Here is a 25,708-nt window from a genome sequence, read left to right on the forward strand (position 1 = left end):
CAATGCACACGAGTGACACATAATTCTTTAAATCCATTGCTAATACTTACTGACGTTTGTGCTGCTGTTTGCCAACAAAAACAATGTCCTTAGGGAAAGTGGCTTTTGTTTGTTAAAAGGGTTTCACACAAGACCAATAAAATGGAAAGTGAAAATAAGATAGATTACCAGTTATAATAATATGCACAAGTGAATATGAAATGTTTTGATAAACCCCCCCCCCCCCCCCCCAAATAAAAAACATGATCACAAAAAATGGCAACATGCATTTAAACTAAAATAATTAATAACTTACTCTGTTTACTTAATAGTAGTCTTTAAAAATGGAGTTTACTCATAAGATTGATGTTGTTTGGGACATGTGCTTCATAGAAATATCCCACAAAGTTTAGTCTTTCACAGGGAAGCCCTTTTATTCCATCATCTCAACTTCACCGGATCAATTTCAAGGCAAATGACAAAATAAATGAATAACTTATGGCCTGATATAGCTATGTCTGATTTCATTTTAGTTCAAAACAGGCTATTATCAGGGGCACCAAACAGCGTAGGACAAAAGGACAAAGTAATAATGTTGAGAGGAGAGAGAGCGTGAGAGTAATAAACGATGAGAACAGAGAGTTTACAAATGCCACTTTCACAGAGTTCATTTAACAAACAGAGAGGAAAGAAAAAGACAAGGACAGGGAGTGCTTTTACTGATCAGAGATCAGCTATGAATAAAAAACCATCATCATAAATCAAGGAAGTCTAATTCAACTCCATCTATATTCAGCTCTATTTTTACTTCATGCACACTTTGTTCTGAAGCTCTATTTTTGAGCTATAAATGTCACCTGACTGATCAATATATTAGTGCTCTGCAGCAGAGAGAAAAAAATGTATTCCCCCCATTGTTAACAGCATGCTAAAAAGATACAATACACTGATTTATTTATTCATTCAGTTTATTTCAGCATACATGGTGTTTTATGGGAGCCGGTTTTATCCACTGAATAAAAAAACTTCTGATCAATTATAAAATAAAGTAATTTATTAAGTCGGAATTGCAAGATTTAATCTCATGAGAATTGGAACAGTTGTAAGATTTAATTTATTTTTTCCTCAGAATTGGACTGTATAACTTGCAGTTGTGGGGTTTTAACTAGTTTATCTATAGAAAAAGAGTGGAAAAGCTCCCTGAATGAGCAAAATCATGTCAAAAAGTTAAATGAAACTGCTTTGAATGGATTATATTAGTATAATTATACTAGATCTATTATCCTGTCCAGCAGGAGATACAGTCACCCAACAGGAACATTCCAGTCCTAGAACATCAATCAGAATCATCCAATGAGCAGAAATGCTTTCGGGATTTCATATTCCCCAATAAGCAAGCTATCATATTTAAATAAAGCCAATTATTTCAACCATAAATTAAGTTTACATATATTAGATTTGTCTAGATAATTGGTCTCCTTCTGACAGTATTAAATGAAGGTTACGTAAAGATTGAAAAAAGCAAATAATGGCTTTAATATTCCAGATGTGTTTGGAGAGAAAATTGCTGATTTAAACAGATGTTTGAAGAGTTTCATTAAGATATCTATGAGTTGTATTTGTTTGAATCTGAATTTCCAATGAGAACGTGAGCTTAGAAAAACATCCCATAATGCATTGTTTGTGTATGGGGAAGAACAAGAACTGGGACGTGCGACACAGAGCGAGACTGACCTACTGAGCAACATTTTGGAGATCCAAAGCATCATGGGAAGTATTTAAAGCCATGATAAAGCTTTTTTTTTGGCAATAACGTATAAAATGTCCTGAGAAATCACAGTAAGTATGTTTACGTGCACTAATGTTTTGTCAATTTGTTTGAATCCAATCCAGCACTTTCACCTGAGCTGCTGCAAGCATAAATACAGTTTTTGCCTTGATTTCTAAAACATATATTTCTAAAATATATGAAAGAACTGATTTTTTTTTAGCAAATACTGTATTTAGTACATATTCTGTCTCCTCCACTGACCAGGGGTGTGTTTCCCAAAACCATAGTTGCTAACCTGTTAGCAACTTAGTTGGTTGGCAATGGGAAATTGCATTGCATCCAACAAAGTTGCTAACTTAGTTAGCAACTATGGTTTTGGGAAACGCACCCCAGTTCATTAAATGTGACAAGTGAATGAACGCACTTTTGTATGACATAATTTTTTTCATTTGGATCAAGCTCAGTCATCTCAACTGAGGTGTTTTCATGAAGTCTGATCGAGCTATTATTATTGGATTGTTTGGATGCATGTAACAGCACTGAACCTTTTTGCTTTTTTGATTTGTTGACGTTGCAGTGTTTTGGAGAGTATGCGTGTATTTGGAAGGGATTTAACAGCTTCAGTTTAGCAGCTAAGTCTGGTAGAAGTTAGCAAGGCTAACATCACTTTTGGCACTTTTGATTGCTGCTGGTTGAGAGTGTTGGTCATCACAGTGTATGAAAACATTTCCAAACCATTATGTTCACGTCTGTAACGTCTATTGTAAATCTCCATCCTGGTTGGAGTTTGCTATAGTGACATAAGTAACTTTTTCTTGCCTGTCCAGGGGTTTTGTCTGGAATCAGCAGTGGTTTGGCTCTACTTGGCACCATACATCCTCTCAATATCGTTCTGGTAGTGAGATTTTAGCTCATTTCGTTTGAGTTTAAAAGCATCTGTAACCAGGCCGGTCTCTGGGGTCCAGGGCTCGACGCTCAGGCGGATCTTGCGTGGGATCTCAAATCTCTCTAACTGGGCTGTTAAATACACAGGAACAGGAAATTAATCAACTAAACTCAACGAGTGCTTGTTTTCCAGTGTAAATGTCTAAAGAAGCAAAATGGTCAGAAGTTTTGACTTCACAGAAAAAGTGAGTTTATTATTAGAAAGAACAAATATATGCCAATGGGCTCAGAGAAATCAACTTAATTCAGAAGAAAATGTTTTTTTCTATTTGTTGTTGTTTAAGCATCAATTTTGTTAAATCTTGAACTAAATCTTGAATTAAAAGTGTTTCGATATTTGTATTGGAAAACAAGTTGTTCATTTTCTGCCATACATGCAATATTTAATGCTGACTTTATTTAAGAATGTGCTTTGTTTTAAGAATTAATGTGTGTTAGGACCTGCAGAAACCCTGTAGATACAGCAGAAAGAGTTTGATTAGTACGATCCAAAGTGTCTCACCTGTCAGTGCCATTTCTGTGATGACTTTAAGCACCTCCTCCTCGATGACTGGGTTTTTACAGAGCTCCTCCCACAATCCTCTGACTCGTCTCCTCTCAGCCAGCGCAAGCAGCTGCTTCTTATTGGGCACCACAAAGCCGATCACATAAGACTCATCACTGGAAAAAAGGAAGAGGTGGGGCTAAAATTATCTGTGGGTTTATTCGGCAGAGTTGACTACAAATGTGTCTTGTTAGGGGTGGATGATATGGCCAAATTTTTATTTCATGACATGAGTATTTTTATAAACAGTGACTTTTTATTTTATCTTTGTTTTTGGTTTTTTAAATTAGGAAAAAATGCTAATTAAAAAATATAATATAAGAAAGACAAAAAAGAAATACGTGTAAAACACTGCATAGTCTTTGCTGCATTAAGTAAATATACATTGATTCTTATTAAACTTATTAAGTATTTTTATCGTATTAAGATTGTATTTATTACACAATAAAAAAAGAACAATAAATACTTTGTATTTAAAATGCTTTTGAGCGGTTTAAGATTTTTTTTTAAGGTTATGATTTTTTATTATATTTATAAAAAATAAAGCATTTTTTAAAAATGTTTTTGAAAGTTTTAATTTAATTAAAAAATTTTAATATAAATTCTTACATGAAAATTATATTTATACATGTCAGTATAGCAAAGTCTCTTGACAGACTCACTGTCATCTAAAATTTTATCATAGGTCACTAGATCATAGCAGAAATTTGTGTACATTTTTCCACCCTAATTAAAGGACTTCACAGTTATGACGTATAGAAGTTAGAGATTCGGTGACCCTGCTATACATGTTTTCTAGGATATAGAATAAAGAGCTTAACATATTAACCGAGTGAATTTGGGTAACATTAAAGCTGTTGTGTGTAAAAAATATAAGGATTTTGATAACCTGTTATGTCATTTGTTAATACTGTAACATCTTATATTTTGTTAGTGCAGTACATTTTGTGCTTTGTGTCGGCACCTGTTGGCATAGGCACAGATGTTGTCAACAAGTGGACAGTTTTTCAAAACGGCCTCCACTTTTCCCAGAGACACGTATTCTCCTGCTTGAAGCTTCACCAGGTCTTTCTTACGGTCTAACGTGCAAACACACACACACACACACACACATAAAAAATATGAACCATATTTCATCAGATGTGTACGTGAGTTTATGCTACAGGAAGTTTCTATTTCTCTCCCTTTTGGAGTGTATCCTGCTTTCTTTGAGTTCTTAACCTTACGGGAATAAACAGATGTGTCATTTACAGTAAGTACATGACTAACATGTTTTATCGTAAAGGAGCGGGGACTTCCATTCGCTCGCACCAAAACATGCTGTCTTTACAGTGCTCTGGCTAATCTATCTCACCGATAATCTTCAGACAGCCGTCTCCATGAAACTCTCCGATGTCTCCGGTGCAGAACCACCGCTGGCCTTTCTTATCCACGAAGAAGTCATCGCTGTTCTTCTGTTTGTTCTTGTAGTAACCCATTGTTACGTTGGGCCCGCCGACCAGAATCTCCCCTCGTGGACAGGGCCGGTCAGTGCTGCAATATCCACCTGGATACACACACAGACTGCATTATGACACAAAAAGAGAGACAGGAAATGGTTTAAACTGTGTAAAGTGCAACAGTAGGGTTCCGGAAACCCGGAGGTTATCAAGCCAGTGTTATTTAAGTCTTGTACACTGAAACCTTTGACATAACATCATATTATTTTGTGCACATGGCGGCTTCTGGCCAAGAACTGCTTATTTAAATGGGAAGAGACCATCTGATTGAAATGTAAATGACTGTAAATAACAGTTTTTGGGTGGTTTCCATGACCACTTGTTGTTGAAACACTTAAAATTAGTAGAAAATGTGTTCAGACTACTGTGTAAAGAATGTGCGTAATTGTATTGAATGTCTACGTGTGTGTGTGTGTGTGTGTGTGTGTGTGTGTGTGTGTGTGTGTGTGTATATATATATATATATATATATATATATATGTGTGTGTGTGATATTGCGCAGCTCCGTGTAGTAAATGCTGCGTCAGCTGAAAGCAGGTAATGAAGATTACTACCAATCACAGAACCTGCTTTACTGATGAGATGCTCATGACATGAAAAAAAATGAATAATTTTGACGGCATGGATGAATCTGTGGTGGTTTGTGCGGTGCGACAAGATTAGTATTGACCAACTTCAGAAGCTGTCATATGTGGATCAACTTTGTTGTGTTTTTTTTTTTTCATTATGAAAAATTACTTTTATATTGATTCAATGGATTTATTGCATTTTTGGAAAAATGATATGTTTGAATGTCATGTATAAATCTTTACAAATCTAAATCTGGATTTGATTTTTTTTATGTTATTACAACCTAAGGATAAAACCTTTTTTATGTGAACGTTTGAAACAGAAAATAGCTGTTGTCATCTTGCCACTTTCTTGGTAAAGAAAACGCATTCTTAATCAAATTAATCAAAATTGATATATATTTAAATGTAACCTAATTATTACAGATGTTTCAATTGAAATATATTTAAATACATGACATTCAAGTTTTAATACATAATTCAATAATATCTTAGATTTTAGTATATTTTTTAATACCATAAATGTTTGCCAGTGCATCCAGCAGTATACTTTAACAATATATTTAAAAAATTAATGTAATTATGAAATAACTTATAAATATTTAAGTCCTACTTCAGCTAATTGCATCTTAGGTATACATTTCAACTACAATATATATATTTTTTTTATAATACAACACATTCATTTAGATTCTGAAAACAGTAATATACTTAAAAGGAACATAAGTTTTTAAAAGTATGGTAAAGTTTACATCTTTTTTTTGTTACTAAGGGCAGTTCTGCTAATGGATATCTTAGCTAACGGTTAGAAGCTGACAAATATATAGTCTCCACTTGCTTACACTGATGCTCTGGAGATTACGTGACACATGGCTTCTCATTCTAATGGTTTTATAATTATACCATTATATAATGTTCGGGCGTTTTCTTTGTAATGAGAGCTGTGGACAATAATTGAATGCATTTTCATATATATGTTTAGTTACTGTGTATGTTGTGCAAAACAAAGCTGATCTCTCCAGAAATAGCAGCTCAAAGAGTCTTCCTTACAAGGTCGCAAACTTCATTCAATGCTTTTTTCCATTTCCTTCTCTTTTGTTCTGCTGATGTTTCTCACTGCGTAGCAAAGCTCCAGACATATCGCCTGATGGATAGGTAAACGTCCATGACACTGTTTTTATAAGAACAGATATATGTGTATCACACTCACCCTCGATCCAGTCCTTCAGCTGAACTTCACAGCAAACCAGCGGAGCGCCAACTCGTCCTGTACTGTAATCCCAAACTACACACACACACACACACACACACAGACAATAAGTCTATCTATTGGCAGTAAGGGCAAAGTTATGTAATTATTTCCATTGCAGAAAAAAATGTTTCTTTATTAAAAAAAAGAAGTCATATTTCAGGAGTCACCATCTGTTCGGACTGTTCCATCACTGATTCCTCTGAGGACACAAACCTCAATCATTTTACAAGACAACTGTCCTCCACAAATGTTAATGTTTCTTCTGTGGTTACTGAGGATCAGGACATTGAGTTAGTGACCTAGTTACATTTGGCTGGACATTTGTTCATATCATTTTCTCGTTAACAGTTATTTTAAATATGTATAATCAGTTTACATATTAAAGCGGTCGTATAATGATTTGTTAGGACTCTCAGGTCCACAGGATTTTCTTTTGAAATTTCTTCTGAATTCAGTTTGCATGATCATTTACCACCCATTTTTATTGATTAGAACAGAACTTGCTCGCCTGCGTTGTAAAACATGAGCTTAATATGAGCAATGGTGGATGGGAGTGTGTTTTTCATGTCTATGCATTTTAATATCCATGATTGTGTGCTTTTAACACAGTACAAACTGTTTATAGAGTGAAAATGCACCAAAAACACGATTTTTGCAACAAACTTTTATGAAGCAACAAAAAATAACAAAATAAACTACTTTCCCATTGTTTAAAAAGGATAAATGCCTACATCAAAAAATAATTACCTTTACTGTTCAAATGTTTTGTAAAGAAACCTCTTCTGCTCACCAAAACTGAATTTATTCAAATTAATATAAACAAAACTTATTTTAAATTGTAATAATATTTTACTGTTTTCTATGAGAATATATTATAAAATGTAATTTATTCATGTGATGCAAATCTGAATTTTCTGCATCATCTCTCCTTGCTGATTTGCTGCTCAACAAACATCTGTGATTATTAACAATGTTAAAAACAGTTGCTGCTTTATATTTTTGATGTCTTTACTGTCACTTTTGATCAGTTTAATGCGTCCTTGATGAACAAAAATATTAATTTCTTCTTACCGACCCCAAACTTTTGGATGCTAGTTTAGATTATGAAAAAGTGCAGAAGAATGTTTGAAATGCTGGATGAGGGTGTGAATCTCACGCTGGCTGATGGTCCCAGCGCCGCAGGTCTCCGTGAGGCCATAGCCTTGACCTACAGGACAGCAGAAGCAGATGTTCATGAACCGCTGGGTCACGGCCGACAGAGGTGCACCACCGGACAGTAACACCCGCAAACGGCCACCTAACAACGCCCGAACCTTCCTGAAGACCAGTCTGGAGAGAGAGAGAGAGAAACAGAGAGAGAGAATGAAGGAGTGGCTAAAATTAGCAGTGCTTTTCAATGATAATTCAATAATAATCAGAAGACCTGTTCTTAGAATGTCTTCTTTCTTTCGAGTTGCAGTCAGAAGACTAATTGATTTTGACAGGTTGTTTTTTGTGGGGGATATTTCAATGAACCAGCTCAAATATTTGATTCCAATAATAGTAAAATAAATATTTAGCTACATAGCGCTATATATCTCTGATTCAGTTATACAGGGTACATCATATCAGGCTTATATAAATCTAAATCCATGTGTTCAAGTTTGAAACAATAGCTTTACTGTACTCATGGTACGAGCAGCTTGTATTTGGCAAAAGAAGCTTCTCTAACACTGGAGATGGAGTGTGTGTGTGTGTGTGTGTGTACGCACTTGTCACACAGTGGTGTGCTGTATCCCATCTCAAGCTGCTCCATCTTATAGTTGTAGGCCAATAGAAAAAGAGTCCTCTGAAAAACACTCATTTCCTCCACTTTCAGCATCACATTTTTGTAGATCCGATCCATTATCTCCTACAAACAGAGACAGAGAGAAATTATGTGCATGTAAAAGCCCCAGACATAACGGATGACATCACTGAAGCATGAGTGGGATTTCTTTAGGTTTCTTTGAGATGACATGAAATTAATGTCTTCAAAACAATAAAAAGGATTTCATACATACGGCTGGAATTAACCTGGAATTAAATATTTTTTTCTTAAAATATTACAATTAAAAATAATTTTTAAAATCACAAACGTACATACATATACATATATATTTATAATTATTAATATAATTGTTTTAATAGTTTGGCATCGTTTTTTCTCAAAGTATTAAAATTAATAAAAAATTTATAGTATATGTATGATTTATTTAATACATTTAATTTTGTATACATTCAATGTTTTACATTTTATTTATTTCCCCTCCAAATGTCCTTAAAGTTGAACCAAAATAACAATTTTAAGGCCCTGTGAAAGGCATTTATTTTTTCTCAAATTCGGTTTTATTTTTACAAAATTTTGTGTTTTTCTGTTTACATTTTTCTGGATTTCCATTTTAATGATTTAATTAAATTGTAATAAATCATTTTTAATAATATCCCAATGTATTTTATATAAATTATTTTAGTTATATCCACCAAATCAAAGTCACTGACATATAATCGACATGCATGAGGCAAACATAAAACAGGAAATGACATCACAAAAACGACCTCTTGACTTTACGTGGGCACGAGCAATGGCTTCTTCTCCCACAGAGATAAAAAAGAAAACACAAGAAAGCATCAGTTCAGCACAACGGCACATAAAGCACCGCTGCATGACCATCTGGTATCAGCACTGTATTGTTTTGCGAGGGAAGTGGACGCTGATTCTAATTGAGTTACTGCTGACATTTTTCCATCACATCTCATGTGACATGGGAGGGTGGAGAGGTTCCTCAGATTCGGATGTTCTCCCACTGCTCTCAGCCGCTGTGTTTATGGAAGTTTGCTGTTCTGTGTCCTTGTCATTCCACAGGGACCCTTTTGTGCAACCACACCATGACAATGTGTGTGTGTGAGCGTGTGTGTGTGTGTGTGTGCATTTACAGTGTCCTCCGGCAAAGAAACTCTAGAAATTAAACATTATTAAATGTGTATCTACAGTGTGTGAGTCACTACTCGTGTGTGTGTATGTGTGTCAGAAGGATATCCACACTGGGCTTTCTCACGTTCTGTTTACAGCTGTAAATCATTCCAGACAATCACATTCGCTGACATTCAACCCCAAAAGCCCAGAGCGAAACAGAGAGAGAGATTCAGCCTTACTGGTACTGCTGCCATTAAAGTGGGCCGCAGGACGCTAATGTCTCCTTTGCTTCCCTTCTTTATCTTGGTGGACTATAAAATAAAAATATGAAAAGGAAAAGTTTTAATTCATTTCAACACAGTTGCAGAAAATAAGAAACTCCCACAGCGCTGCACATTTTTTCCATTACGTACTGCTGTTGTTTCAGCATTTTCCACTGACAATATTTGACATTCAATGTGTGATTGTGACATCACTGTGTTGATCATGTTAGTGCCTTATTGTGATCATACTGCAAAAAAATTTTTTTTTAATAATTGCTAAATTTCACAAATAATTACAAACACAATGTATGAAACATCACAAAGTCTCATGTCTCATTAAAAGACTGAAATTGTTGTATTATTCCAAAAAAAAAAAAAAAAAAAAAAATATATATATATATATACATATATATATATATATATTTTTTTTTAAACCTATTTATATAGAGAGAGAAAGAAAGAGACTATATATTTATATAGTTGATAAATGTACAATAGAAAATACTCAGTAAATCTGTAACTAAAATTTATTATATTTAAAATTATTATTTTATATTATTACTTTATTTTAATAGTTGTGTTTTATGTTTATGTTTTAGTGGTTTAGGCATGATATTTTATTATTTATTTGAATATTTAAATGAAAAAAAAAAAGAAATATATTTAGTATAACAGATAACACACACATACTGTATATATAAGCACATAAGCTTGTGCATTTATTTATTTATGAAGAGAACAGAGACAGTGCCTCACTTTTCATGTTCAATAGCACACCACAGTGTGGCAACTAAAAACAACTAAATATTAGAGATGTTCCGATACCATTTTTTCCCTCCCGATACCGATTCCGATACTCGTGCTTTGGGTATCGACCGATACCGAGTACCGATACCAGTGTGTTAAAAAAAAAGGAAAAGATCATACTATGCCTGCATAACTGTGATATTATCATTGTGGTAAGGTCTGGCTCAGGTTAAACCCTTTGTAAAACATGAATGAATAGAGGAAATGCAAGCCATTTATTTTTAAATAGAACAGTATAACAGTAGTGCAACAGCAACTTAAATAAATATAGGAATAATTGTTTTTTTTTAATTAAACGGCAGCCACAATATTGTAAAATAAAGGCATTTAAATGTTTAAATAGAACAGTATAAAACAGTATTGCAACAACAACTTAACTAAATAAATATAGGAATAATTATTTTTTTTAAATAAAGTGCAGCCACAATATTGTAAAATAAAAAAGGCATTTAAATAGAACAGTATAAAACAGTAGTCCAACAGCAACTTAACTAAATAAATATAGGATTTTTTTTTTTTTAATAAAGTGCAGCCACAATATTGTAAAATAAAAAAGGCATTTAAATAGAACAGTATAAAACAGTAGTCCAACAGCAACTTCAATGATTCCTTTAAAAAAAAAAAACTTAAAGTGCAGCCATTATGTTATAAAAAGGCATTCAAATCTTCAAATAGTGCAGTATTTAACAATAGTGCAACACCAACCTATAAAGTAAACATAAACAAAAATACAAATCAAAAGAGTAGCAGCTACATATTAAACAAAAAATACTTTACACCAAGTAGGCTACACATTGCAGTAGCATTTAAGCAATTTAGTATTGCTCATAATTTCAAGAGCAAAGGCAGATTCTTCTTCAAGAAGATGAGCATTTCTGCCCTCTCTCCTCCTAGCCTGTTCCTTCTTGCATCAATAATGTTGGATGCTACACTGAACAGTCTCTCACTGTCAACACTGGTACAAGGAGCACAGAGAAACTTTGCAGCAGTGGCAGCCAGGGTGGGAAAACGAATTTGGTTGACTCCCCAGTACTGGAATGGGCTGTCTGAGCGTGGGACCGTTTGCTCTGTCAAATATGTCTGTATTTGATTTTGAACTTGTGTGCTAGTGCTACTTGCCCCACGTTCCTCATCATGCTCCTGCAGGATTTCCTCAAACAGGCCTTTCAAGCTGCTCTTTCTGCTGCTGCTGCTGTCTGGCTGTGCTTCCAGACGTGGGGCTTTATGGGGGTTTTCTGGCACTGTCTCTGCTCCCTTAGGTGTGGTCCTGCTCAGTAACGCTGCCTCCATCTTCTCCACCTCTTGGGTCAGAGCATCCTTGGCATTCTTGTTGCTGTCTGCTCCTGTGAAGTATCTAAAAACAATGAAAAATAATAAATAAATGTCTTAATGTGTAAAATAAACATATAAACAACCTCTATAGTAGCTTTTAGTGGTAACATATTAATGCAACAGTAATCAATAATAATGCAATATCTAGTTATCCAAAACACCATTTCAAAATTTTGTTTATAATATAGACATTTAATAAACATATTAGACATACCTGTCTTTGAATCGTGGGTCTAAAAGAGTGGCAACTGCATACAAGGGCTCATTCTCGATGGTCTTGAATCTTTTCTGGACAGCCTCAAGAAGGGTTGTTTTCATGGTTTTTATACCCGTGTCCCCCTCGTTCTCCCGAGCAAGCAGGCGTTTCAGCACTGTGACTGAGGGAATGACTTCAGCTGCAGAAGAGGTGGAGGAGCTAATCTGTCTGGTCAGTTCTTCAAATGGTGCCAGAACAATGATGATTTTCTCCAGTAAAGCCCACTGGTAAGATGTAAGGGTCACTGGCAGGTCGTGGTCAGCTCCATATGCTGAAATTGACCGCTTCTGCTCCAGTAAACTTTCGAGCATATAGTAGGTACTGTTCCATCGTGTTGCTACGTCTTGGTGCAGACGTTTGGTGGGCATTTGGAGATCTTTTTGAATTTCCTCCAGGCGTGTAGTAGCCAGTGGCGAGTGTTTGAAATGACCGACTATCTTCCTACCATTCGCCAGTGCATCACTCACACTTCTCTGTGACAGTAGTCCTTCATGCACCACCAGCTGGAGAGTGTGGGCGAAGCATCCCAAACTTGCTACATCCATCTCGTCCATGGCTTTCTTCATGTTGCTAGCGTTGTCGCGCAAAACAACATGAACGTTGGACTTGGGGATTTTCCATTTTACTAGCATCTCCTCAATTGCTTCGGCAATTGATGTGCCAGTATGTGACCCTCGGAACTCGTTCGCGTGCAGCACCGCACTTCGAGGGGTAAATGTTGACTCTCTGTCCACCCAGTGTGACGTTAAACTTAGCAAAGACATGGGGCACACGTCGGAGCTCCAAATGTCCGTGGTAAAGCTGATTGCATGCACGTCTTTCAGCATACACAAAATGTGTTCCCTAACTGTCTCGTATAATTTGGGTAGCGCAGTTTCAGAGATATATTTACGACCTGGCAAACAGTACCTTGGCTCCAAATGCTCCATTAAGCGGCGAAATCCAACATTTTCGACGACAGACAGGGGTTGGTCATCCAGGACAATAAACTCCACAATTTTGTCGGTTATCTTTGTTGCTTTTTGGCTGTCTTTGGTGAATTTATCTCGTCGCTGGAAGGCAGTTTCCAGAGTTTGCTGCTGCAGTTCGTCCTTTTTTTTACCCTTAGCTTTGGTGAATTCGTCATGCTCTTTAGTGTGACGTGTCTTCAAATGTTTGATTAAGTTGCTGGTGTTGAAATTTGCAACATTCGTGCCACCCCTCGAAATTGCTTCTTTGCATATGTTGCATTTCGCCGTCTTACTGGTGGGAAAATCCACTGTAAAGTACTGCCAAACTGCCGACATGATGCGTTAACGTTAGCTCTATGGTTAGCTCCTTTTAAGGGAGGAGTCAGGTGGTCAGTTCTTCTTCGCCCCTCGAAAACAACAGTAGCTGCCGATGGCAACACAGCGCAACTGTTTTAAGAGCGGCGAAGAAAAACTGTAAGCTAACGGAGCTAATCAGTAAATAGATTCCTATTTCTAATAAATTATATGGTATCGGATCGGTGCCTGGACTCCAGTACTCGCCGATTCCGATGCCAGCATATTCGGCAGTATCGGAGGCATTTCCGATACTGGTATCGGAATCGGAACAACTCTACTAAATATGCTAGGGCTGTGTAAAAAAAAGTAAATTATTTCTCGATTTAAATTCTTATAAACCAATATTGATTCTTAAATCCCCAAGTGATTCTGTTTTCAGTTCATGAATGAACCGTACATATAGTGCGCCTCCTGCTTTGCAACTTTTTATATGAAACTGTCTCAGACTCAGAACATTTAATTAGGAAATTCAAGCAATAAATAGCATTTTGGAACTCTTTCATATGGTGAGATAGATCGCTGTACACACCTCAGATCAAGAGAAGCGGCAGCACACATGAACTAATCATCACTTTCGCTTTACTTGCCTATGTGTAATCAAAGGCATAGCACAGGACTGTGACTCTGCTGCCAAACATACTCCAACTATCTGTGTACAACTTTGAAAAATCTTTTTATACAGTTTCGGCCAATGTTTTGATTTCCAGAATGTACACAGTAAATATGAACAAAACTATGTGTTGTACCTGGTCTGCGAGTGTTTGTGGTGAAGAGTAGCCGATTCTGCAGCCGTGAGCCAAACACACCATCTCAGCGCTCAACTCCAACACATGAGCCAGAGGAAGGAAGCCAATATACGTGTCACCCTCACTGTCAAAACACATATCAGCTGTCTGTCAAAACAAGACCATTCTTGAGCAGCAAATAAGCATATTAGAATGATTTCTGAAGGATCATGTGACACTGAAAACTGGAGGAATGATGATGAAAATGCAGCTTTGATCTCAGCAATAAATATCATTTTAATATATATTCACATATTTTTACATTTCACAGTATAACTGTATTTTTTACTGTATTTTTGATCAAATAAATGAAGATTTGGTGAGCAGAAAACATTTTAATAAGAAAATATTGTAAGAAAACTTTAATTACCAATTGCAAACTTAAATTTACAGGAAGAGCATATTTACATCCAAATTGTTAATTATTTATAGCAAAATGTATTTTTCAAAAAAATAGGTAAGTTGTTTATTATATTATGTTTTATATTTTAGTTGCATATTCACTGTATTTTCTTGCAGATTTCACAAGATTCGTAAAAACAACACGAATAAAATATAGATGACATATATAACATACAGTGCGTGGCAAAGAAACTCCACAGACCCATTATTGTCAAAGGTTTTTCTTTCTGTTTTTTTTTTTTTTTAAATCAATTGGGAAATTCATCTAGGAAACACTGATGAACATCCACAAACACATTATGTATGTTTTAATGTCTTTCATACCCGAGGTTGGGAATCCTCTCGGCTATGCCAGTGACTCCAGCAATAATATTACTGTGAGAGATCATGACTCCTTTTGGCACGCCGGTGGAGCCGCTGGTGTACATGATCACAGCCACATCAGACGCACATGGAGGCCGTCTCTGCCTCAAAGCTGCGGACACAAGCAGACGGAAGTTACTAGAAACTATATAAAATATTAAGGGACTACTGTAATAACCACTAGCAATACTTATGACATCATAGATAGAACAGTGCTTTGATCTCCTGAATACTTATGACATCATAATTAGAACAGTGCTTTGATCTCCTGAATACTTATGACATCATAGATAGAACAGTGCTTTGATCTCCTGAATACTTATGACATCATAGATAGAACAGTGCTTTGATCTCGTGAATACTTATGACATCATAGATAGAACAGTGCTTTGATCTCCTGAATACTTATGACATCATAGACAGAACAGTGCTTTGATCTCATAGTTTCATTGTAACATCACAGAGCTTCTTGGCTTAGTTTACTTTCAAAAACTTTCAAATTAAAAATACATGGATAAGGACAAAATTGTAATTTCCCCGTTTTAATCAGAATGTACTCATTTATTTATATATATTAATACACCGCTCCCACACCCGTTGACAGAATATTTTGTTTTGTTCTTTTTCATTTGTGATTCATTTTAAACCGAGCCAATTTAAATAATGAGAAATATGTAAATACACAACACAATTTTGAGTTTTTCAGCCCTGAAGAAAAAAAAAATCATAATGTTCAGTCAGATTTGTTTGCTTTTTGTTTTTTAATGCCATGCCAGCTTCTAGTGCTTTTTTTAAGGTGAAAACATACACGTAATAAAAAAAATCTATTTATTAAACAAATTATTTTATTTATATTTTTTGTGTTTTAAATATAGAAATTAAATTTATTTAAGACAGATATATTACGACCTAATAAAATAAGCTCTGATCTGTTTTCTTAAAGGAACAGTTCATTCAAAAATAAAACTTTACATTTTCTATGGAAAAAAAGGAGATGTTTTCTGTACAATAAAAGCATTTTAAACTACTTTAAATGATAGTTTTATGGTAGTTTTGTTGAGTTTGTTCAGTGTGCAGGAAGATCTGCATAAACTTTTATGGCTTGCAGATGAACAGTGTTATTTTACTAATTTTAAAAAATATATGAGTATATATTTTAATATTTAGAATTAGATTTTACTATTATATTTCTATAAAAATGTAAGTTTTAGTAATTTTGCAGTGCTTTTGTCATTTTAATTATTCTTAACAGCATTTTAGTTTTAGTAAACAATAGCAATAACGTAAGTTAGCACGACAATTAATGAAGACAAATGATGCTACTATTTGGCAAACAACCATAACATTGAAGATGAGGGGAGGATCGGTTGTAAACTTTAATTTATAGTTGTTTGAAATACATTAATAAGACAATAAAAGTACAAATATTGTGTGTATGTGTGAATGAATAAATAAGATGAGAACAGGAAGTGGGCGCCGGATGTCAGCAGCAGCAGAACAGAACGTTTTAGCTTTGAAAACCAAAGTGCCATTTAAGCCGTTCCAAGTTTTCAGAACCATAAATGTGGAACATGGGAATTTGAAAGTGTACATTTGTGTGTTTCGAAGATTTAACATTAGCACGCTGACACAGGACAGAGTGAATGTCATGTCGAGCCGAAGGAGGAAGATCAGCTGGATGTCATGTGAAGTCTGTGGCAGTGTGAGAAAACGTGACCCGACACACACACACACACACACACACACACACACACACTATCCAGTGTGTAAAGGACTACTACTACTACCAGCTGTTGAGGGTCAGTCCTGCTTCACAGAGAGCTACAACGGAGGAAGTTAATGGCAGAATGGAAGAGTCAGGGACGCCCTCGACCCTGGCCTTAATTTGACACAGATGGAGGATTTCTCATTCACATGACCTGAAGTGACCTCATACACACACAAACACACACACACACACACACACACACACACACACACACACACAAGTACCATTCTCGGGATGGGCCCCCAGCCTCTTCACAGCCGCCATGCTGTGGACACTGATGCCTTGTGGGTATTCAGAGCCGCTCTTGAGTTTATCGTCCACAACGATGATGTGTCGTAATCTTGGCACCTCTAGTAAAATATTCTGTGTCAAGATACAAGCAGAAAAACATTAGTGTGTGTATCTAACTGATGCATTTCAAAACAAAATATAATATTCATTAGGAAGGGCTTGGGTAATCCATTGGGATATGGTTGGATTATAGAATGTAGGCTGTGATATTATTGAGTAGTATGGTTTTCCAGGCCCATTGTATCTAATGGGCCAAGTTACACCACCCTTATCCTTTTTAATGTTTTTGAAAGAAGTCTATAATGCTAGAATAATTTCTGAAGGATCATGTGACACTGAAGACTGAAGTAATGATGCTGAAAATTCAACATTCCATCCCAGAAATAAATTACATTTTACAATATATTACAATATAAAACAGCTATTTTGAATTGTAAAAATATTTCACTATATATATATATATATATATATATATTTTTTTTTTTTTGATCAAATAACGTAGCCTTGGTGAGCAAAAGAGTCTTGGAAAAAAACGTAATTGTTCCAAACGTAACCCTTTCAAACTCTGGCATATATTTTCAGTTATATTAGGTGATAGATAGGCCTGGATCTTTTGTAAGTCATATTAGATATAATGTTTTAAATATTATGTTTCATCTGACTAAAACAAGTTTGATTACTACAGGGGTCTGGTTTTGGAGTGTTTGATCACCTTGAGTTTGTTTTCCAGAAGTTCTTTGCTGGTGATGATGTGAGACACTTCAGCTTCATTGAGTCCATGAGCAATAGCAGGACCACCCAGAGTAGAGTAAAGAGTGACCACTGTAAAACACACATACACCTCTATAGGTCTTATAAATAGCATAGTAGTATATATAAAAACACAGTATATACATATACTCCAGAAAAATGGAGTATGCAGAAAAATAACTCACTGATTTCTATTTAAGTGAGGCAGTGACCTTTGAGTGTAATAATACATGAAAATATATATATATATATATATATAGGAATAAACATGGACACATACAATTCATAATAAATTCAAAGACTCAAACATTTTTATTTTCTGTTCACGGAGGCTGTTGTGTAACCGTGTCAGTTATCTGTAGTAACAGCACGCACAGCTGTGAAAAGTTCAGGATGAGGTCAAACAAGCACAACCAAGAACACACACACACACACACACACACACACACACAAAATACACAACTCTAATCAACTCTAATCATACACTCATGAGTAAACATACATATAGACATACACACTACACACACAGTTTTGCATACGACTGACAAACACATATGAAACAATCCATGTGCCTTCACCCAAACACACACACGCGGCTGCACTGAGAACACAGGGGGTCGGCGACTGCAAACTGTGACATCATCAGTCTGCGTCAGCGCCTGAGGGCGTGACACTTCAGCCGTGAGACACAAACAGAGAGGAGATCGCCACGGAAACATCAACACACACACATGATGATGAGCTTAAATGTTTATGTGTGAGAGCAGACGCACACACACACATCGGACATGAACATTAACATAACCATGTGGCAAAATGCATGTTTGCAACACATTACATATGAACACAGCCACTCTCTCTAACACACACACACACACACACTTAGGTATGATGACAACTAGTACGTGAGCATCTGATGTTGACAAACACCAGAGTGCAGAAGTCAGCCAAAGAGACACAGACGTCTGTGTGTGTGTGTGTGTGTGTGTGTGTGTGTGTGTGTGTCAGTGAATTTATGGGAGATACATGAGGAGGTGAATCTCATGAAAATATAATCAAATAAAATAAAAATAAATACATGAAACAAAATGGAAGAAAGAAAATAATTCATAAAATAATTATACTTAAAAAAAAGACTACAAATATATTTATAGATAACCAGACAGATACAGATATACTGTACATTGTTATTTACTTATTTATAAATAATTTTTTTATATCCTAATTTATTTTTACTATTATATTTGTTATATAAATGTTATTATTTTAAAGTTTATTATTTTAATTTACATAAAATAGTATAATTTAATAATAATATTATAATTAGTATTAATCTACTACACATATAAACATACATACAATAGCCTATAACTAGTATTCTTGCGCGCGCGCAAAAAAACATTATTAGAAAAAAAGAAATTATTAGAAAAAGACTTTCATTTTCTTAATGCTAATATTCTTTTGGGGTGAAATGTGACCCAGGCTTGAGTGTGTGTGTGTGTTCAGGGAGCCCTCTGAGCTGAGATAAATCACGTCGCTACCAGAAACTTCAGAGGAGGATTAGAGGAAAAGAGGAGGAGAGAGAGGATGAGGAGGATGAGGAGGAGGAGGAGCTCGTTTATATAACAGAAGTGCAATGAGGACAATCTGACCTCCATACCGAACACACACAAACCTCTGTATTAGCCCCCTGTGTGTCATAAACACACAGATATGGAACAAATCCGGCTGCAGTTTTGCACAAGCATGAGGGTGAGAGATTTTCCCTGTGCATGCGTGTCTGTTCAAGAACAACAGTGTCACAGATCTTCTCCCTTCCACGTTGCATTTTATACAGGCCTGTAAATGTACAAGCTTGTAAATGTAAAGCTTAGAAATATTAGAAAACACCAACTCGCTTTCACAATGTTTGGGTGTTATTTTGGTTGCCCTAAGAGGTTTTAAACCTGTAATCCTCCTGGAAATGTTGTCATGATCTCCCCCTCATGTGTGCATGTGTGTGACTCACATGGGAAGCTGTACATGAAACAGGCCTGTGCTGCTATGATCCACTCCGCTCTCGTCTCACAGAAGATGGCAATGTTTTTCAGAGGTTTCTGTCCTAGAGCACCCAAACCGCTGCCGAAAGCTCTCACTTCTTTATACACCTGATCATACGACATCCAGCGATACTCTCCCAAAATCACCTAGAGACACACACAGGGTTTGAAACCGTTTGTGTTCTGAGAAGCTGCTCTTCAAAGAAAAGAAAACATCAACAGTTCAGTGTTTTCAATCAACTTTTTTCTTTCACTGTATCAGACTTTACAGTTTTATGGATCTACAGCTCCTCCTGTTGGATCATTAAACAGGCACAATTCATTTTCTACAATTTTGAACCATTTAAAAAAATAAAATAATAATAATAATAATAATAATAATAATAAAATATAGCATAATTTTTTTATACATGAATGAATATACTATGTAGAAGTATTATTATTATTATTACTGAAGATATTATTATTATTTTGAATACTATTACTTATATGCTCTACTGTATATACAAGAAAATATTTGTCATTTGCTATTATAATATATATATATATAAACACACACACACACACACACACACACACACACAACTGTTTTATTTTAATTTGAATATTACATATACATAAATATATTTTTGTACTGAAAAGTACACTTCAAAATAGCAAATAAAATCTTTTTACATGATATGAAAAAAAATAATGTACTATTTGGAGTGGACATACTTAAAATTTTACAAATGTAAAGTATTATTATTATTACTGAGGATAGAATTATTCTTTTTAACACTATAATTTTCTATATTTATTTTTATTATATTATTATCTCTTATACATCTGTTCAGGAATTCAGAACATTTTTACTTGCAAAGATTATCCAGTCATTTACATGCAACAATATTAAAGGTACAGACATAAAAGCGGTAAAATTGTGCATTCAGGATAAAAATTTAATTTTGCAGAAATGTATGCATTGGGTGAGATTTGTGTTTCAGACGCTGCTGTTGAGTATTCAAACTCAGTAGAACCAGGATCATGTAAGAATAAAGTACTTTCTTAAACAATGTTAGCACAAAATCCACACAGCAAGCAGAAACAAACACGCAGCAGTTGTCTGGGATGCACAATCAATCCCTTCCTTCTCATGTTGCACAACAGAAGCAGTGGCACATGTTTGGCAGCTTTAGTCCAGTAATCAAAAAGTGATCATTCACATGCTGCAGGTCAGTTTGTTACAAGGGTCATGACATGCAAAACAAGATTTTCTCTGACCTTTGGAGTTTCATGTATTACATAGACAAATTCACACAAAAACACTAAACAAATCTCCATTACTAGTCCACTCAAACATGTATTAAAACTAATCTGCAAAAACAAAATAATGTTTTTATGATTTGTCCAATATTTAAATACAGTATATGTTCATTGTAATTGGTTCAATATTTGAATATATGCTTCCTATTAATTTGTCTAATATTTGAACATATGTTTGTTATGACTTGTTTGATATTTAAATACACACTATTGGCCAAACGGTTTTTTTATTTTTATGTTTTTTGCAAGAATTTTAATTTGCTCACTAATGTCGCATTTACTTGGATGCCTTAAATTCACTAAAAGAGAGAGTAGAGAAATGTATAGTTTAGTTACAGCACATCAGCAAATTAGGATGATTTCTGAAGGATCATGTGACACTGAAGACTCACATCATGGGAAGAAGTTATCTTTTAAAATATATTCAACTAGAAAACACTTATTTTAAATTGTAATAATATTTCACAATATTACAGTTTTTACTGTACTTTTGATCAAATAAATGCAGCCTTGGTGAGCAGAAAAAACTTAATAAAAAAAAACTTAAATAAAAAAACATAATTATTCCAAACTTTTGTCCAGCTGTGCCCAAATGTAGCATAGTGCATATTTAACCTTTGTGTCTAGCTGTTTCTAAATATGTTTTCTAAAAAAAATTTCTTAACTGTTTTCAATGACTGAAACATGTTCATGAGAACTAAACTATTACTTTGGTAAAGCTTTAACTATCAACGTAAGTGGACATCAGGTCTTTTTGTGTGCTGTTGTGTGTCCCTGTGTTTAATAAGCAGAGTGTACACTCTTTAAATAACAAAGAAAAAAACATCGCGCCATACTTTAGACCAGGTTTGAGCTGGTCTATGGCGCAGCCTATTTTCAGCTCCTTAAAAGAGCAATGCGCCTGAACACACCTATTTTTTAGACCAGCACGCCCATGTGCGCACAAATGGGTGCAAATGCATTTGCTAATTAAACGACGTGACGCTGGACGGGGAAATGCGAACGCCGCCGGACTGAAACTAGCAAACACACTTGCACTGCACCTTGCGTCGCATTGCGCCGGGTGTGTGATAGGGCCCTTGAAGGGCTTACAGGGACTTACAGAAGATACGCACCTTCTTGAAGACTCTTCCATCTTCCTGAATTTCATCTTCCTCACTCAGCAGATCTCTGGTTCCCAGACAGTCGAAGTGAGGAAAGCGGCATACGGACGATTCAAACACCCGGTCGAGTGTGTTCAGCCCGGGCTGTAGGCATGTGGCCAGCGCCCTCAGCGCTCCGACGTCCCGGTATGGTCCCGAAGGGTGTCCGCTCACAGAACTGGCCTTCACCCTCCGTGAGCACTCGGAGAACGACTGTAAGTCGGACGATCTCAGCAACAGGTACGGCAGGTAAGAGATGAGAGAGTACAGCCAAACCACCAGCCTGAATATGACGACCACTACTGGACTCACATCCTGCTTCAGCCTCATTCTGACTCATACGAAGAGCGAGCGGATGATAAACAATGTCACTTTCTCAACGGTTGTCCTGCAGTTTCCTTTCCAATGGCTCGGTGAAGCCTCTTGTTCCTACACAAGAAATGCAAGCAGTCAATCTTATGACGTTTAACACAAGATAATGCCAAACAGCATCAGAGCATTCCAGTAAAGATCATTAGATTGAAATTACACAATGTGGACCCTTTTGACCTCATTTATCTCAGCAAAGAAGCCTGGAGCCATGAGAGGGGAATCGGATTAGAATGTGGTACAAATATCAATGTGTAACGTCTGATTCTCAGCCGAGATTTCAGATTAAATCCAAAGGTGGGTGAAAGGTGACATCAAACTTCAGGGTCATGGTTTTTATCGTTAACTACATTAACATTTCCATTCCTTAAACATACTGAAATAAATTAAAAGATGTCATTTATTATTCACACTCATCAGTTTCTGTTATACCAAGTAAGTTCGTCTTTTCAAGCCAGAAATATCACTTACAAATATGCACTTATAATCAGTTAAAAAATGGTGCTTTATGCCATGCCATACTTGACATTAGTGGCATGTGATATATGCCATCGGATCTTTAGCCCTTTTTTTTTTTTTGCAGTTTTCAGCACTTGTATCTCAACTTTCCTTGTTTAGAAATCATGAAGAATAAAAGAAAACAATATGGTATTGGAATGAAATGAAGCCGAGTCAACTATGACAAAATCTTGACGCCCTGGACCAATTTTCAGCCTTTCTGTTCCTCAGTCTCGTTCTTTTTTCGTGCATCTCTCCACCCGTCTTTTTCAAAGCACTGAGTGAGTCACAGCTGTCTTAGTTATCAGTGGAAATAAAGCCAGAGTTATTCAAACTCAAGACTAAATGCTCTTAACTAACAAGGAAACATAAGGCAGCATATGAGAGCATTGCACAACAACATAAGCTGAATGCCATGGGTCTGAAACAACGTGTTCGTATTTATGATAATAAATCTGAAATCGCTGCTATTCATTAGGGGGAATGTGGAGAGAGGCAAGATTTACCTTCCCTTTCCAATGAAAGAAACTTTGTTTGACACCACCAGTACTCATATACTGAAGGATAGAAGAAGGGGTTGAGAGAGAGAGAGAGAGAGAGAGAGAAAAAGAGAGAGAGAAAGTTTTGCCAATGTCATCATGTTCTGTATGTAACACTGAGCATATGTTTGCTTTACTTTGCGTCTTTATGCCCTATATGAGCATCTGCAGCTGTGTGTTTTCTGCAGTCAGTGTCTTACAGGAAGCAGGTGATTACATTTTATTTTCATAAAGAAAATAAACCCAAATCCTGACAGAACACTTTTTTTTAAATTAATGTAATGAGAATTAAACATTGAATTTCAAGACAGAGATGAGTTTGTTTCTTCATCAGATGTGGGGAAACTTAGAATAACATCACTTGCTCACCAGTGATCCCTCTGCAGTGAATGGGTGCCGTCAGAATGAAAATGTAACCTGGTCTGAATCAGGAAAGAAATATGCACAAATCAAGCACTGTTTAAGAGGACGAATGAAGAGTGGAAGAAGTGATTTTATAGATTATGGAGACATATTTTCACCAGAAGTGATGGTTTAAACTTTCAAAGTCAAAATGCCTTAAAGATGGACTTGTTTCTTACAAACATTAAACTTTTTGCTTACTGCAGTGGTGTGGATTTCTTGTGGATTATTGTAATGGTTTTATCAGCTGTTTGAACTTTCATTCTGATGGCACCCATTCACTGCAGATCATCTATTGATGACCAAGTGATGCAATGCTACATTTCTCCAAAACAAACCCATCTACTGTACATCTCAGATGGCCCGAGTACTCAGTAGCTAATTTTCATTATTGAGTGAACTGTTCCTTTAAGTGAATAAAATTAAGTGTCGTTCTTTATGCAAAATATTTTTACTCTAGATTTTGGGTTAAAATATGAGCAATACAGTTTTCATGTTATTCACTCATCATGCAATTACATAAACACAAAACACAATCATAAGTTGAGCGATTGAGAACTGACTGACATGGTTGTTATGATTGCAATGGTTCATTCATTAAAACATTAGAGCTGGAAGTGTCAGCAAACCATCTGCATAGGCTGGGAGGACGTGCATGAGAATGAAAGCGAGAATGAGAGAAAAAAAGGATTAAACCAAATGCCATTTCATGGAGTCATAAACTGAAAACTAAAGTATGCAAGCTCAAACGCTAAGAATGCAGTAAAGCTTAGGAAACTCAATAGGCTTGTGAATGCAAAGGCAGAATAATGATGTAAGCTTGGTGTTTAGACACTAGAATACCTGCCACAGCTCGATCTCATGACCTCTTCCTCTCCCACCCAGAAGTCCAACAGGACACATCCCGCACAGAAGCGCCTCTGTGTGCCATTCCCAATCATAATTTGATTCCTTTTTACAGCAGTGTCCCAGAATCCCTCACTCCAATGAATGGGAGGTAAACAGCTTCATTACAGAGATCATCACTGTGTTTAGTAAACTTTAAAAGCAATCTACAAAATAAAAATAAGAAATCAATGGAGCCTGGTCTAATAGATTTTGTCTGTCTTTTTTTACAGTCTATGGTCTTGATCAGAATTTAATGACGTTACTTTACTTCATTAAATAAGTCTGGAACCCCACAAAGCAAACTGAGATTTCAGTTTGTTTTTTTTCGTTTTAAAAACTTTTCAAACATTTTAGGAGTTTCAAAAGTACAACTTTAGACGAGCTCGACCCACAGTTTTGCACCACAAAAAATTACTGACATCGAAGTAATTGGGGGAATAAAACAACACAAAACACTTACCTCAGTTCGTTCCCGCCTTCTTCTTCCTCTTCTTCTTTGACGTTTTAACTGTTACTTTTAAACGCGCGCACCCGTGAACCCAACTGACACACGGCGCGCGCCTCCGGAGCGGGTTTGTTTGTAGCGGTTCCTCGCGCTCGTGAGCGTGGAGCGCGAGCTGTGATTGGACTCTCCGCGGTGGCGCGTGCCGGGGTCCGATGCGTGATGTGATGTCACGGGGCGCGTGGCTCGGGGTCACTCGCGGTCGG

The 25,708-nt window shown here is 36.0% G+C and overlaps 1 protein-coding gene across 2 annotated transcripts; it reads right to left on the minus strand.

The window, feature by feature from the left end:
- Window positions 1-387: 387 nt before the first annotated feature.
- On the minus strand, window positions 388-25,615 carry LOC113114725 (long-chain-fatty-acid--CoA ligase 3). Of its 2 annotated transcripts, XM_026281662.1 has the most exons (16): window positions 25,461-25,560; window positions 24,956-25,164; window positions 22,278-22,733; window positions 19,827-20,004; window positions 17,781-17,890; window positions 17,002-17,140; window positions 14,971-15,121; window positions 14,206-14,329; window positions 9,734-9,805; window positions 8,311-8,450; window positions 7,716-7,888; window positions 6,518-6,592; window positions 4,594-4,785; window positions 4,204-4,318; window positions 3,198-3,355; window positions 388-2,767 (listed from the first exon to the last, which is right to left on the minus strand). In XM_026281662.1, the coding sequence occupies exons 3-16, from the start codon at window positions 22,632-22,634 to the stop codon at window positions 2,610-2,612; spliced, it is 2,142 nt and encodes a 713-aa protein (XP_026137447.1). In that variant the 5' UTR covers window positions 22,635-22,733; window positions 24,956-25,164; window positions 25,461-25,560; the 3' UTR covers window positions 388-2,609. The 2 variants fall into 2 exon arrangements, with proteins under 2 accessions (XP_026137447.1, XP_026137446.1); XM_026281661.1 differs by lacking the exon at window positions 24,956-25,164 and having other exon boundaries at window positions 25,461-25,615.
- Between the last annotated feature and the right edge of the window lie 93 nt (window positions 25,616-25,708).

The sequence above is a fragment of the Carassius auratus genome, chromosome 15, assembly GCF_003368295.1.
Source record: "Carassius auratus strain Wakin chromosome 15, ASM336829v1, whole genome shotgun sequence".
Classification (NCBI taxonomy): Eukaryota; Metazoa; Chordata; class Actinopteri; order Cypriniformes; family Cyprinidae; genus Carassius; species Carassius auratus.